The sequence below is a fragment of the Meriones unguiculatus genome, chromosome X, assembly GCF_030254825.1.
Source record: "Meriones unguiculatus strain TT.TT164.6M chromosome X, Bangor_MerUng_6.1, whole genome shotgun sequence".
NCBI lineage: Eukaryota > Metazoa > Chordata > Mammalia > Rodentia > Muridae > Meriones > Meriones unguiculatus.
Genome location: NC_083369.1, coordinates 111684582 through 111699307, shown reverse-complemented (window position 1 = coordinate 111699307; position 14726 = coordinate 111684582). Strand labels below are relative to the sequence as shown.

At 36.1% G+C, this 14726-nt stretch overlaps 1 protein-coding gene across 6 annotated transcripts in view; it reads right to left on the bottom strand.

The window, feature by feature from the left end:
• Fmr1 (fragile X messenger ribonucleoprotein 1) overlaps nt 1–14726 on the bottom strand; it is a 36653-nt gene extending 21927 nt beyond the window's left edge. For 4 of the 6 annotated variants that reach the window (XM_060375431.1, XM_060375434.1, XM_060375435.1 and 1 more), the window contains exons 1-4: nt 14409–14725; nt 6242–6294; nt 2967–3060; nt 341–412 (exon numbers count right to left, since the gene is read on the bottom strand). In XM_060375431.1, the coding sequence (XP_060231414.1) occupies nt 341–412; nt 2967–3060; nt 6242–6294; nt 14409–14459 (270 nt within the window). In that variant the 5' untranslated portion in view covers nt 14460–14725. Of the gene's footprint in view, nt 1–340; nt 413–2966; nt 3061–6241; nt 6295–14408 lie in introns of all 6 variants that reach the window. The other 2 variants (XM_060375432.1, XM_060375433.1) reach the window with 2 other exon arrangements.

Sequence of the window (14726 nt, the reverse complement as noted above, 5' to 3'; positions counted from 1 at the left end):
ACAGGAACTTATAATAACCCAGGCTAGCTTAGTACTTAATATGTAACTATATAACCAAGGATGACCTTGAATCCCTGATCCTTCTGACTTGGCCACTTAGTACTGGGATTAAGGGAATAGATCACCATACCCAGCTCCTACTATCATTTTAAAATATAAACTCTCAGGGGAGAGGGAGAACTTTACTCAATGGAAACACGTAGTATATAATAAACCGATAATGAAAACATTTTCATAAAATGACTTAAATTAGGCAGTAATTCAAAATGACATCAAAATGTAAAATGTAGTACCTGGCTTTAAAAAATGTAAATAGTATGAACAAATATGCATTTCCTACCTCACCCTTTATCATCCTCACTTTAGCTAACCACCAACAGCAAGGCTCTTTTTCATTTGCTCTGGAATAAACCTACACAAAAATTACAAAACAGAATATTTATGATTAACATAATTCAAAACCAGCAGATATTAGACATTGAGGAAATCTTAAAAAGTCCCTACATATCTTTGAAATTGTATGCCGCATGCCTTCACCCAAAATGTACTAATTGATATAAGCTAGACAAAGATACATAATTGGAAACAACCTGAGAACTCATTGTTTAAAGCACTTTGCTTGCTTCTTTGCTCTATGTCAATATGGACACTTGAGAAAAGATGAGATCATTAACATGGCTAGATTTTCTTCTGTAGGTACTTAATGAGCTATGAAAATATATCTGGAATCATTTAAACAACATTTTTTTTTTATTATAGTAAGTAAAACTAATCCAAAGTTACACACAATGACTACAACTACCTGTTCATTAAGCAGATAAGTTCAACAATCACTCAAACAACTGGCCTTTATCTCTTCTGAAGGCTACTCTGCTTTTCCTCCTCTCTACGAAAAAGGACAATTGTGGCAATCATCTAAATATCATTGTTCTGCCTCACATACACAGTTCTAATGATTAACTTTTAGGAAATCACCTCAAAGTTCATTTGCAATATGTAACCTGGAATCTTTTGCAAAGATACTAGCATATAAGTGTTAATAGAATATAAGCCATCTTACTGTCTCCTCAGGTAACCTCACGTGTCATGCAATTAAGTTGAAAAAAATGGTTTTCTTGTCATAAAAACAAATACACACACACAAACAAACTGGCCCTTGCTTTTATGAAGCCTGCAACCCATAGGGAAGTAGTTACCAGAGGGTTTTTGAAAAAGAACAAACACATTTATTTACTTGGTAATGAAAGTATATGGATGCACATGTGGAGGTCTGAGAACAACTCTGCAGGTGTCCTTTCTCTCCTTCTACATGTAACTAAGATCATCAGCACTGGCAGAAAGTACCCTTATCTACTGAGCCATATCTGCAGGCTAAACGCCTTTAGAGATTTATTTAACATCTCTCTTTACAACTAAAATCTATTGCAAAGCCAAACCCAGAAGACACTAAGTACACTTAAGGCAAATAAATAACATGTTATTCCTCATTTAAATTGTAGAAAGTAGAACATAGGTTTGGACATTCAGAGACCTCCAACTAGACTCTGAAATATCATTGTTACCCCTATATTATCTTCAATTTAGCTTTCTCTTCCTTCATATGACTTTTCACTTGTCATGAAATTAGCTATTCCAGCAAGAATGAAACCTCATCAAAGGAAGAAAACTGTTCTGTTTTGATGTACCTCCGATATCCAGAAGAATATTAACATTTAAGGACCTAACTTCATTTCAAGTATTTACTTGCTTCCTTCATATTGCAAATATGCATGAAATTAGAAAGAATAAGGTAATATACTAAGTCCTATAGTTTTAAAAAAGAGCTCAAATGAGGCTTGTGAAGTGGAAGATAAAAGAAGCTACAAAACTATAAGATAAATAAGACTTATTATAAGGGCAAAGTATAATACAAAATCAATTTTCAATGAATAAAGAATCACAAATACAATGATTCTGATTAAGTCCCAACAGCATCTTTTATTCTAAGAGCTCAATGGTAGATGTGCAGTATGCCCTGTGAAGAGGATATCTGAGCTTTACATGTGATATAAAAGATATATGTTTAAAATAAGATATACCAGTTAGTCCAGTGTGGTGTCTCACACTTTTAATCCCAGTGCTCATGGAGTCAGAGGCGGATCTCTAGAAGTTCAAAGAAGGCCTGATCTACAAAGTAAGTCCAGAGCCCACACAGAGAAACTCTGTCTCAAAAGAGCCAAAGAAAAAAAATGTGTACGTGCGTGTGAGATGTGTGTGTGTGTGTGTATTACTAAAATAAATTTTAGGTTACCAGTCTATTCTTTTTAGAAGCACGGTCTCTCCAAGTAGACTTGGCTACCCTACAACTTACTATGTAAACCTAGTAGGCTTCAAACTCATAAATCCACCTGCCTCTGTCCCTTCAGTGCTAGAATTAAAAGCATGTGCCACCACACCTGGCTCTAGAACTATTTCTTAAACTTGTTTTAGGAGGTACATATGCAGAACTGGCTCCTAACATGTTATGTAGTCAATGACAAAAAAAAAAAAAAAAGAACTCCTGATCTTCCTGCCTCTACCTTATAAGTGCTGGGATTATAGGCATACTTCATCATCATGTTAGAATTATGACTTTTTGTAAAACTATTTTTTTAATTCATTTTGCTTGAAAAGTGAATAAGAACAAATGAAAAAGTATTACCTACACAAAGAGTTAGAGATGGACCAATGGTATACTAACGGGTAAAGGAACTGAAGACAATGACAAGATAGTCCCTGACTATTGCTTAAATAAATATAAGCACCATATAACATTTATAACATTTCAAATCACTAACTAAAAGGGATACTCAAAATATATGGCCATTTCAACTCTAACACTCAAGGTGGGTTAAACACTGTTAAAAGCAACATATTTTTAAATTCTAAGAAAAGTAAATACACAGATGCCTTCAGTCCTTAGTTATTTCATGGCTGGAGTAACTCACCTCAACTTCATCACTTTCGTTTATATCTTTATTATAACCTACAGGTGGTGGGAATCTCACATCATGGAATGGAATCTGTCTCTCTGGTTGCCAGCTACAAAAAAACAAAATATCATTATTTGACATGTTCCTGGTGTTTAATGCAAACACTGACCATGCTGCAATCAACTTTGGTTAAGTGTGAATTTTCTGGGTTTAATGAAGCAAATGCTTTCAAATGGCCAGTTTTTGCTGAGTTGCACAATGAAGCAACATTTTAATGAAGTCTACATGCAGCAAAGCAGCTTTTGCTTCCACACAAATTTTTCTAAACACAAAAGACTATTATTCAAAAGATTTTTCTTCTAATAATTTCACTGTAAGACTTTTAAAACAAAAAACAGAAATTCTTTTGCTGCTTATTTTAGTATTGATAATTAATTGTTAGTAATATCATCAACATAGTTCTACTTGCAAAATAATTCAGACCACACTTCATCAACCACAGAAACTATCCTCTACTTCCCAAGCAAAATGGCAGTCAGCACACAAGCAATTCTCAACTCACTTTTACCCCTTTCAATTTTAGATCCCACGAGGTGTTCAATTCTTGCCACAGGTAGCTGGATGCTGATCAGTATGATGTATCAACATGGACTGGGTTGGTGTGTGTGTATGTGGGTGTCTCCTAAACCACAGATACCCAATGGAGACAGCCTACAGGAGTTCAATTACATTGTCTACATTTCTTAATCTAAAATAATATTGAACAGATTTAACATAATTTCTTTTTTAATGAGAAATACATAAAATACTAAGTAATAAATTTTATAGATACTGGATGATTCAATAAGTTGAATAGTCACTTTTTTCATAAGAAAACACTACGATCTGTTTTGTGTAAAACATGTATTTTTTACATTTATTTCAAATTTTCTGTGCTTATATGTATGCTTTTGTGTCTGTGCATATGCATCCACAGAGGCCAGAAAAGAGTATCAGACATACTGGAACTAGAGATTCAGATGCTGAGAACTGAATTACAGTCTTCTATAAGAGCAGCAAGCATCTTTAACTGCTAAGTAATGTTTCTAGCATCATATAATGCCTATATTTTTTATATAGGATATTTCAGTAAAACACTACTGAGGAATACTAATTTCTCTTTTTTTTCCTTTTCTGTTTATAAAGGAGAACTGTTGTATAGAGGACAAAATGAGTCGGAATTTATGTTATAAATTATATATCATATGGATGTCACTAGTTGTCAATACTTATAAAAAACCTGTTCTGTTTTATTTTACCTTTTTTTTTTTTTTAGACCGGGCTTCTCTATGAAGCCTTGGCTTTTCTGGACTCACTTTATAGACCAGGCTGACCTCAAACTCATAGTGATCTGCTCACTTCTGCCTCCCTGAGTGCTGGGATTACATGTGTGTTTCACTGAATCCGGGTCTAGTTTTATTTTAATTATACTCTTTTCAAGTGTATTCACAATTCAACCAGATTTCCACAAATTCTGACTGAGATAAAATTTATAAACCACAAAATTCACCAATTTAAATGTACAATTCAATAGTGTGTTGTATGTTCTCAGATATATACAATTATTACAATTATTTTTAGTGAATTGTAGAACATTTTTAACACCACAACAGGGAGTTTTCTATACTTTAGTTACAGCCTTTCTCTCACCCTCAAACAAGATCTAAGTAATCACTCTACTTTTTAATCAACAGATTTTCACCCTGTTTTGTATGTACTACTATCATGGTACAGAAAAGCTAAATGTTGTAAATATCACCACAGTGTCACAAAATTGTAATATCAGTACCAAATGTATATGTACTTTAGTGTCCCAAATTGTTACCTTAAAAAGGCCATTATTTTAAAAAAAAGGCCTTGATTCATCCTCAAGAAATTTAGTGAATAGATTTTTCTCTCAATGAAATGATAATATCTATACTATTGACTTTTCCACACAGCCCATATTCTTATGTAACTAAAAAAAGACTGTAAAACCTACAACCATTTTTTGTTGTAAACACCCATGAATTCCCACATTTTCAACTTTTAATATAATTACAAATATTCCTCCTATTTAAACCGTCAGCTAGTTTTTATCGGTGGGTTAGTGTTCCCATCACTCTGCTAGGAGACTAGTCCAGTTAGACAGTGTCCTCTCCAATCTCTATGGCCTCTGCTACAAAGAATCTCTGCTTGAGTCCTCCTCATCTCTTCCCAGGAGCCTACTCGGACTTAGGTCTCCAGCTTGTCACAGAGATAACCCTACTCTCAGCTTCTCTTTTTTTCTACAGGCCTTCTGTACCCTCTCCCTTGTTCTCCCCAGGTCTGATCTCTCCATCCTCTTAATTATCTGCACCCTTATAGAGCAGACAAAGCAGAGATGGAGGAAATGTCCAACCAATGATCCACCCTACCAGAAAGTGTCAGCCCCTGACACTGTAAAAGATACTTTGTTAAGCTTTCAGACAGGAGCCTGACATAATTGACCTTTAAGAGACTCTACCCAGCAGTGCCTCAAAACAGATGCTGAGACTTACAGCCAAACATTGGGCAATGAGTAGGGAGTTTTATAGGAAAGAAAAAAGAACCTGGAGGTTACAGGAACTCTACAAAAATGCCAACAGAGCCAACTAAACAGGGCTCAGAAGGGTTTGCTGAGACTGAAGCATCAACCAAGGACCATTCATGGACAGGACCTAGGCCCCCTACAAAGATGCAGCAGATGGGCAGCTTAGGCCTCATGTGGTACCTCTAGTAAGGGAAGTGGAGACTGCATTGGACACAGACTCACTTGACAGTTTTTTGAGAACTTCCCCCTGGAGGGGCAGCCTTGTCAGGCCAGAGGGAAGAGAACAAGCTCATTCCTGATGCAACTTGATGAGCTGGGGTGGATGGGAAAGGGAGCTCCCCTTTTCTGTGGAAGAGGGGAGGAAGGATGAGGCTACAACAAGGATGTAAAGTGATTAGAAAAATAATTTAAAAAATCCAATGATTCCATGAAAAAAATATAAACTGTCAGCCAATAATAGAGAAAAATGTACCTTTTCTTTTCATAATCAAATGGACTTAAGGATCAAGATTATACATTAAGGACCTCTGAAGTCATTGGCAAAAGAGTGCTTTCCACTGATTTAATACTGAGCTCTCTGGGAACGACTTGTTTGGTAATGGGAAACAAAACTCAAACCAGAATTCACTTCAAAAAATGAGAAAAAAAAGGAATAGGAATAAAACATTAAAATATTCAACATTAAGTTTGAGAAACTTACTTGTTTTCAAAAGCAACTGTTATAGAATCTTCATGGACATCTTTCACAAATGCCTGCAAGAAAAATACAACAAATTAACATTTAAGCTTGGAGACCATTTAAAGGTTTCTACCGATTCTTCAAGTCTACAGAAGAATTAGCCAAAGACGGGAAAGATGGAGAAGCAAGAGTAAAAATACAGACAACAAAAAGCACCTTGATATTGGGGAAAAAAATCATCAATAATGAAGCTGAGTCAGTGAAAGAAGCACTAGTGTTTTTAACCCATAATGTGTGGATGGGATGGATATCTACAAGTCAAGCAATACATGTTCCCTTGAGAACACAGATGCACCAGGGAACCCTGCTCAAGTTAGATGACAGAGAAAGTTATTTCTCCAGGTTTCACTTCACCAATATGGCATTGGCAGCACACCTTGATGATTCACCAGCTTTCACAGGTGTAATAAAGACTATGAAAATTTCCATCCAAATTGCAAAAAAATATCGGAGGCCAGGTAAGAAATATGTAAATCAGGGATAAAATCCCTATGGGGAGCTTCTGGATGATTATGTGAAGCCAGTGATACAATGGAGACGCCAAAAACAGTTGGAAATTCCAGGAATGTGGAATATAAGGCCAAAAGTTGCAGGGAGCAAGCATGCACACACACACACACACACACACACACTTATGGTTACAGATTTAAATGATGATGAATTCAAATTTTCTTCTCATCCATCTGATATTGCTTATTTCCTAGATATATTTAAATTACTAAAATTTCTACAGCACATTTTGACAACTCTGGTTTAATATTGATACTTTAGAATATACCCTATTTCATCAGCAAACATGCTTCTAGTGTTCTAAGGGATTGTTTATCCAATTCAAAAACAAATGTGCATGATTTTGATTTAAAAGTCATGAGAAATGTTCACCTGGGGGCTTAGTTTTATATACTATGGAATACAATTATGGAGAAGGGGAAGGATACCCATTTCGTCCCCAGGAGTCCTCTGTCATCACACAATAGCTAATACTATTGTTAATAATACATTTCTGGAGGAGAGTATTAGATTCCCGACTAAAATTAAGATTTTCAGACTTTCACTATCTTTCATTTACTAAGGAAAGAAAACTGATTCTTTCCTCATCCATGTTGAAAGTTTGTATGATGTTTGTATGATTCTTTCCTCATCCATGTTGAAAGTTTGTATGATGTTTGTATGCCTTGTCAACAGTACATCACTAGTACTTTACAGTGCATTATATACTAAAAATGTTAAACTCTTTGGTCAGCAAACTGAACTTTGGTACAATTAGGTGGAGATTTGTCCTTTGTAAAACGAAGTCTTTCAAAAGCTGGTCTTTGCTGTTTGTATAGTCTGTGGTAACCAGAAGTGACCTGTGGCTATTTATGTCAAAATTAATGACAAATTCTGTCACTCAGTCACCTACCACATTTTGAGTGTTCAAGAGTTATGGGCAGCCCAGTGGTTATTGTAGCACACCTTACTGATCTCTCTCTTCTTACCTAAATTATTATGTAGTTTAATCATATGCACTCAGTACATGTGCCTTACAGACTATATGCCTATAGACTATATAGTCTATATTCTTATTTCTCCCATCTTGACTAAATTATTATCCAGCTTAATCACATGCATTCAGTAATTTCTCTTTTTCCTAAAAATGAAACATTCTCTCAAAAGAGAAGTTAAATGGTATAAATTTAAAAGAGAGAAAGCAAAAAAGCAAAACCAAAAAAGGAACAGAAGAAATGTTTTCACAGTCCTTGAATATAATTCTGGATAAAAAGTGTCAGAAATACTTTGAGTAATCATCCCATCCCAATAGGACCACTTCCTCTGAGTTAATGAGGCTTATCTATGCATAGATATTTGCAGGACTGTTTCAAAATCTGTCATTTTAGTCAGTGCATATTATTTGAATATAGCAGGCATTTAATACGCTCTGGTTGCTGCATTACTAAATAGAATAAAGGAATCTCTAAGTGAACTCTGGCCTCCAAACACACTAAGGACAATACATCCTGTCAGTTCTAAAGTCTTTTAGCAAACCGTCTCTCCACAGGTTCCATATCTTTCTATGTGCTCTCATTATTCTTCTTCCAAGGATGCATTTTTATCTCTCTCTTTTAACTCATTTACTACATCCCTCTAGAGAGCTATCAGCTAACCTATTAACTTGAAAAACATTTTGCTGTCATTCTTTTCTACCAGGCTAAGTTGGTGTTTGTGAAAAACAATAAGCTAAGAAGATTTCTGTGATATTTTCAAAGGCATATTAGATGAATGCCCAAAGAGAGCTTCACTGTACCTGACAAGTAGTGGTATTACTGGGATCAGGGAACTTAGAGGTTGAGTTTTGTTGTGAATTAAATATAGGCTCAAAAATCTTAGCTCTATCACATAATAAGTGCAGAATCTGGGAACCTCAGATTTCTCTCTCTCTCTTTTTTTTTTTTAAGTAAGGACCTGTACTAGCCTCTTAAGTTGTAATGAAACCATACATATATATAATTTTCATAAAAGACACAGAACCGTAAAAGCCATAAAAATACATTGTATTTCAGAATGTTACAATCTTCCTCTATCCTTTAAAAAAGGCTTTAATGGGGTTATCAAACCAGAAGCTCTTGAGGGCATGACTAAAGATTCAAGTTCTCCACAGGATATCAGTCACTCAATACTGCTAATGTTTTCCTAAGGAGAGATGAGATTTAGCCACTTATTATCATGATGGCAGGATCCACAGACTGCTAGTCGGAAAACTAAATTAAAGCCTTAAAGGTCAAAAAAGGCTTAAAAAGTAAGATAGGATAAGAAAGGAATATTTCTACAAAGTTACTAAATACTAAATGGTTACTTTGGCTCTGGGAAGAAAAAAAAAAAAGACTTAAGGGTTTGAAAAAAGTGATAAAAAATGAAGCAGTGACCAAACACACTAAGGTTCTTCACAGAAAATTTAAGGTATTTTAGTATCCCCCATTTAGTGGCAAATGGGCTGAATCATACTCCTGAGGATATACAATAATCAGAAATATCTAATCAAACACTACTTTATTAAATCATTGCACAGAAGACAAGTCCAGGCCTATCTGGGTGAACTTTTTATTCCCCTATTATGACTTCATAATACATAAAACCTACATATATTAGGTTTTAAGATAGCAAACTAGGGGTTAGAAAAATTGTTCCATGGTTAAGAGCACTGGCTGTTCTTCCAGAGGATCCTGGTTTCAGTCCTAGCATCCACATTCCGGAACACAACAATCTGTACATCTATCCCAAGGGGGGCTGATGACCTCTTCTAGCTTCCTCTGTGCACAAACATAAATCCAGGCAAAACTCATACATATAAAATAAATTAAAACTTAAAAAAAATAATAAACTATCTTAAAAATAGAGATGAACTGGCCACAAAAGGTTATTTTATAAAAAGTTTCAATATAGCCCCTTAACTGTCACTGAAATATTACATTATCAGTACAGACCTATGCCAGAATGTGTAGTACAGAGAAAGCTTAACAGCATTATAAAATATTCCAAATAGAGATAAATTATGGGGGCATATAAAATGTATACTTCAAATCCAAGGCTTCATATATACAATGAGTTTTTATTCACTGTAAAACATGATTCACCCTGACCAAAGACAATATAAGTACAAAGAAAAAAGTATTCAATGACTTGTTTTCCTGATGGTTATATACTGTTCAAATAAGTTACATAGCTTTTCAGGGTTAGTGAGTTCTTAGGGTAAGTAACAAAAAGCAAGTGTCACAGCAGCATCAAAGATTTGTAATTTTATTTTTCCTTAAAAAGATTTTATAGGAAAAATTACAGGATGCTATTTCAAACTAGAAGGGTTAGATTAAAAACACTGATTCATAAACTGGAGGTTAATGAAATCTTTGTGTCCACAGTTAAAAATGGTTGTACAACAAATGTAGTTATGTGATGCTAATTAGGGCAATGTCATAGTAACAAATATGAGCAAACAGTATAATGAAATTAAAAAGTGGGCTGCAAATAGAATTCACTTTATTTTTTCAAAGCTAAATTTCATCATTTCATTGTCAAAATTCTGATTTCTAATCCTAAATCCAAAACTTTTAGCACCCTGACAAGCATTAGTAATTATTTATCTCATTTCCCTATATGTCTATATTCTTATATAAATTCAAACAGTGGGATATAGTTAAGTAACAGAGATAAAGTACTGCCGAGGACTCCACACTTGGTAACTATCACCATAACCATGATCCCGATCATCTTCCAGAGCACTGAACTTCCAAGTACTGCAGTGTTGGATTTTACACAAAATTAGTAATTTTGAAGTTATCAGAATACATGAGTATGGAACTGGAAAATACACTTTTCCAAGGTGGAGTATTGCATCCACAAAGATATTAAATCTTAAAAAAGGTATGTGGATTTGGAAGGATAAAATGTGGTGATTTACATCACTCATTTCTTCAATATGTAAATTAATACCTATACTTGCAGTTTGCTGAACTTTAAAGAAAACCATGAATGTGAGTTTATTTGAAATTTATGTAGGCTTATAAATTTCTAAAACTTGTGAAAGTTTATTTGTGGCAAAACATTTATTTCTATCAGGCAATTAACTAAAATGATAAGCTGGGCACTAAAGATTTCGTTACTTCCCCCTGTCCCTGCCCATTTTTTAAAAGACAGGGTCTCACTATGTAGCCCTAGCTGGCATGGAACTCAAATCTACCAGCCTCTGCCATCTTGCCTGGCATTAAAAAACATTTTGACTGTATATTGTATATTAATTAACTGCTACATAATGTAACAATACTCAGTTAAAAGGAGTCTTTTTTTTAGTTAGCAAGCTTAAAGCTAAGATATTTAAGTATAATATGACAATATATTTGTATATTTGTATAATTACACATAATGATGAATCTGATATGTCATTATAGCTTGAAATTAAAAGGTTTTATATCATATGTCTCCAACATTATTTACTAATTTTCATACTAGAATACAAAACCTGGAAATCTTCGTATTTAGAGTACTTTCACATCTGAATGGCACACATTCTACATTCTACATTATTATTCTCAACATACACAAACTGCAATACATAAAAAATACCACATAGGGGCATATGCCCATAAAATAACAATACACTGCAATATACTGAAAAAAAAAATAATAGTTTAAGCAATACTTTGTAAAAATCATATGAGATACAAATAAAATGTCTTCATATTTTAAATAACATGCCCAAAGGGCTCAAAAACTGGTACATGTAACCAACTTTTTCTAGATTAAAGAAATATCAAAACTTAAAAGTAGAGGCTCTGCAGTCCTGATGAGACTTGTTAAGCTAGGTCAGATAGAAGGGGAGGAGGACTTCCTCTATCAGTGGACTTGAAGAGGGGCTTGGGAGAAGAGGAATGGAGGGTGGGATTAGGAGGGAATGAGGGTGGGGGCTATAGCTGGGATTCAAAGTGAATGAACTGTAATTAATATAAAAAAATTTTAAATTAACTGAAAAAAACAAAAACAAAAAAAGTAGAGTCTCTGGTAATCACTAGATCTAACTTTCAGATTTTAAAAATAAACACCAAAAGGGCCTGGTCTTGAGATGGTTCAACAGGTAAAGGCTTGCAGACCTGAGTTCTCTCCCCAGTAGTTACATGGGAGATAGCCAACACCTGTAAGTTTTCCTCTGACAAGTGTGGTATGGGAAGCACAGAGGCACCCACACACCCTCTCACAGTCACTAGTAAATATAATAGTTTTAAAAAATAAACAAAAAAAAAAAAAACCCACCACAAAACAAACAAAATACCTAGAACTGGTTGTCCCGTGGCACGCCAGAAACATGATTTGCAAATTTGAAATCTTGCTTTAGTGATCTTTTAAAAAGTCAAATCATTCCTAGCATATGTTCTATCTACATAGTTATTCTGCAAACTAAATATGTACAACTATCCTTCAGAATATACTAGTTCTAAGAAGCAAATCAAAGATTATACAGAATTCAACTGTACAGAATTTGACTTATTGGACTTTAAAATTTTATTTCTATCAATTTAATGAACAAGGTTCCCAGTTTTTTTTGAATGGTCTTTATTTCTCATGTTTGTCATCCTTTTACCAGAAAACAACTCAGCATGCTTTTACTACTTTACTTCTCCTGTTCACAGCTAATATTCTAACTGATATAAAAATTAAATCTATTTCAGTACAGACAGTGCCTTTCCCTTAATACTGATCAGTTTAAATTGTTAAAAAAAAACAAACTTAAATATAATAGTAATTTTAAAAGTACTACATGTCCCATCCCCAAGACCCCAAGAAGTAAAATAATAATCCATAACCCACTCCTTTTAGAAGACACTGAATAAGCAAAGAAAAAAAACAAGGGGATTAAGAGCAAAAAGTGAGAACTTTTTAAAAATATTCCTATCAGTTTGCTGGCAAAATTATTGGAGCCAATAAAGCCTTCAAGGTTAGGATGTGCTACTTGCCTTCTTTGTTAAAAGCCACAAACAGACTCAAATCTAAGCTGGTATTAGAGATGAACAAAAATACTACTTAACTATTATCCCTTGCTCATCGATGTCTCGGTGTCCCAATTCTAGCAACTAAAACTGTCATTCTAGAACCTAGAAACCTAATGCAAACTAACCCAAACTAACTGGAACATTTTTTTTTTTATTATGGCAAATTAAAAAAAATTGCATTGGCAAAAATTAATAACATAATGCTGTGTTATTTTTCTCCTATACTACAACAAAGGGACATTTTTTACTATAAATTAGTATTTTACAAATTTCCTACATTCATAAAATTTATCTTCCTCTAAATTTCTCTGTAAACTTGGTAAAAGTATAATTTATTAAAGTCACTTTCCCGAGTTTAGCCAAGTACATCCTGTTTGAAATATCCAAGTTATTCTACAATAAACTTAAAACTGTTGGACAATGGTAATAGTATTTTCCATGCTTCCTTCCATGTGCACCTTCTGTTACTAAAATATTCTAGTGAGATGGGGCCTTACACAGGCTATAAACATTAAAAAATTTATAAAATTGCTAGATCTACATTTACGCAGTATCAACAATCACACCACAGTGCATATATTTTAAGGCTTCTTTAAGAATATATGTTACCTGATAGTCAATGACATTAAAAAAAAACAAAAACCTCTCAGTAATTCCATGAATGCTTATTTAAAACCTCAAGTATATAGTCCAATGCCACACTGCAAAAGTCAAAGCGATTATACTCAAGTTTATATATACTAAGCACTTCAGAGCTCAGAACAAATATTCCAAACAGTACTGGTAAAATTCACTAACAATCATATAGTCCTAGTCAATTTCTTGAAGTTCTGTGGCATATATTCAGGTCCTTGAGAACTTAAACACAAAGAAAAATTTTAAATAAGCAGACTTGAGCTGAGACTTGAGCATCTCTGAATTTCTCCCAGTTCGAAAGAGGTTAGGAGGCCATAGATATAACCTTTGGTCAGGTTCTTTAATAACTCTTAGATGTCACAGGCTTTCAGAAACTTTTAGGTCTAAAAACCTTCGAAATTCACAAAGAGAGACCACTAAAACTCAGTTGCCATTGTGATTCCGGGCTGACTATGGCTTATTATGACGTCCTCCACGTCCCTTGAACAGAACAGGGGAGCTCTCCAAAGTCTGTATGGCAGATCGAGAGCCAAGAGCCAAAGACTCCTGAGGAACGTCCAGGCAGGGCAAGAGGTGGCCAAACTGAGGAGTCTCTGGTTCCTGCTGCCCGCGTGTCAGGCCCCGAACCCATTGAGAGAGGATTATTAGGGAAAGCAGGAGGACTAAGCCGCCTCTGCCACCACCTCACGCGGCCGCGGCCGCAGCCCCAGCCCCAGCCCCAGCCCCAGCCCCAGCCCCATGGCCGATCCCTGGTAATCGCAGTCCCGCCTCACAGCCTGAGCTTGGCCACTCAAACGCCCAGGGCTTTCCGCGCTGCGGTTGTGTTCTGCTAGGCGGGCGCAGGGGCCTCGGGCTGGGGTAGGGGTGTTAAGGCTGGCTACAGGCCCGAGCCCGCCGCGTCCGCAGGGCCTGCCCGCCGTCTGGGACACAAGGGAGGGAAGGAGGCCGAGCACCGGGCCTGTCCGGTAGCCGGTTACCTTGTAGAAAGCGCCATTGGAGCCTCGCACTTCCACCACCAGCTCCTCCATCTTCTCTTTCGTCCTCGAACCGGGAGCCCGCCTCTGAGAGGTGGGCTGCAGGCGCTCGAGGCCCAGCCGCCGCCGCCGCCGCCGCCGCCGTCGCCGCCGCCGCCGCCGCCGCCGCCGCGTTACTGCACGCCCCCCGGCAGCGGCGCCGCCGTCACTGCCTCCGCCCGCGTTCGCCGTCCGTTGGCTTCACTGCCCGCCCTCTCAGGCGCGGCCCCTCGCCGGAAGTGAAACCGTAATGCTGCCTAGCGTCTGACTGACTGAGGCCGA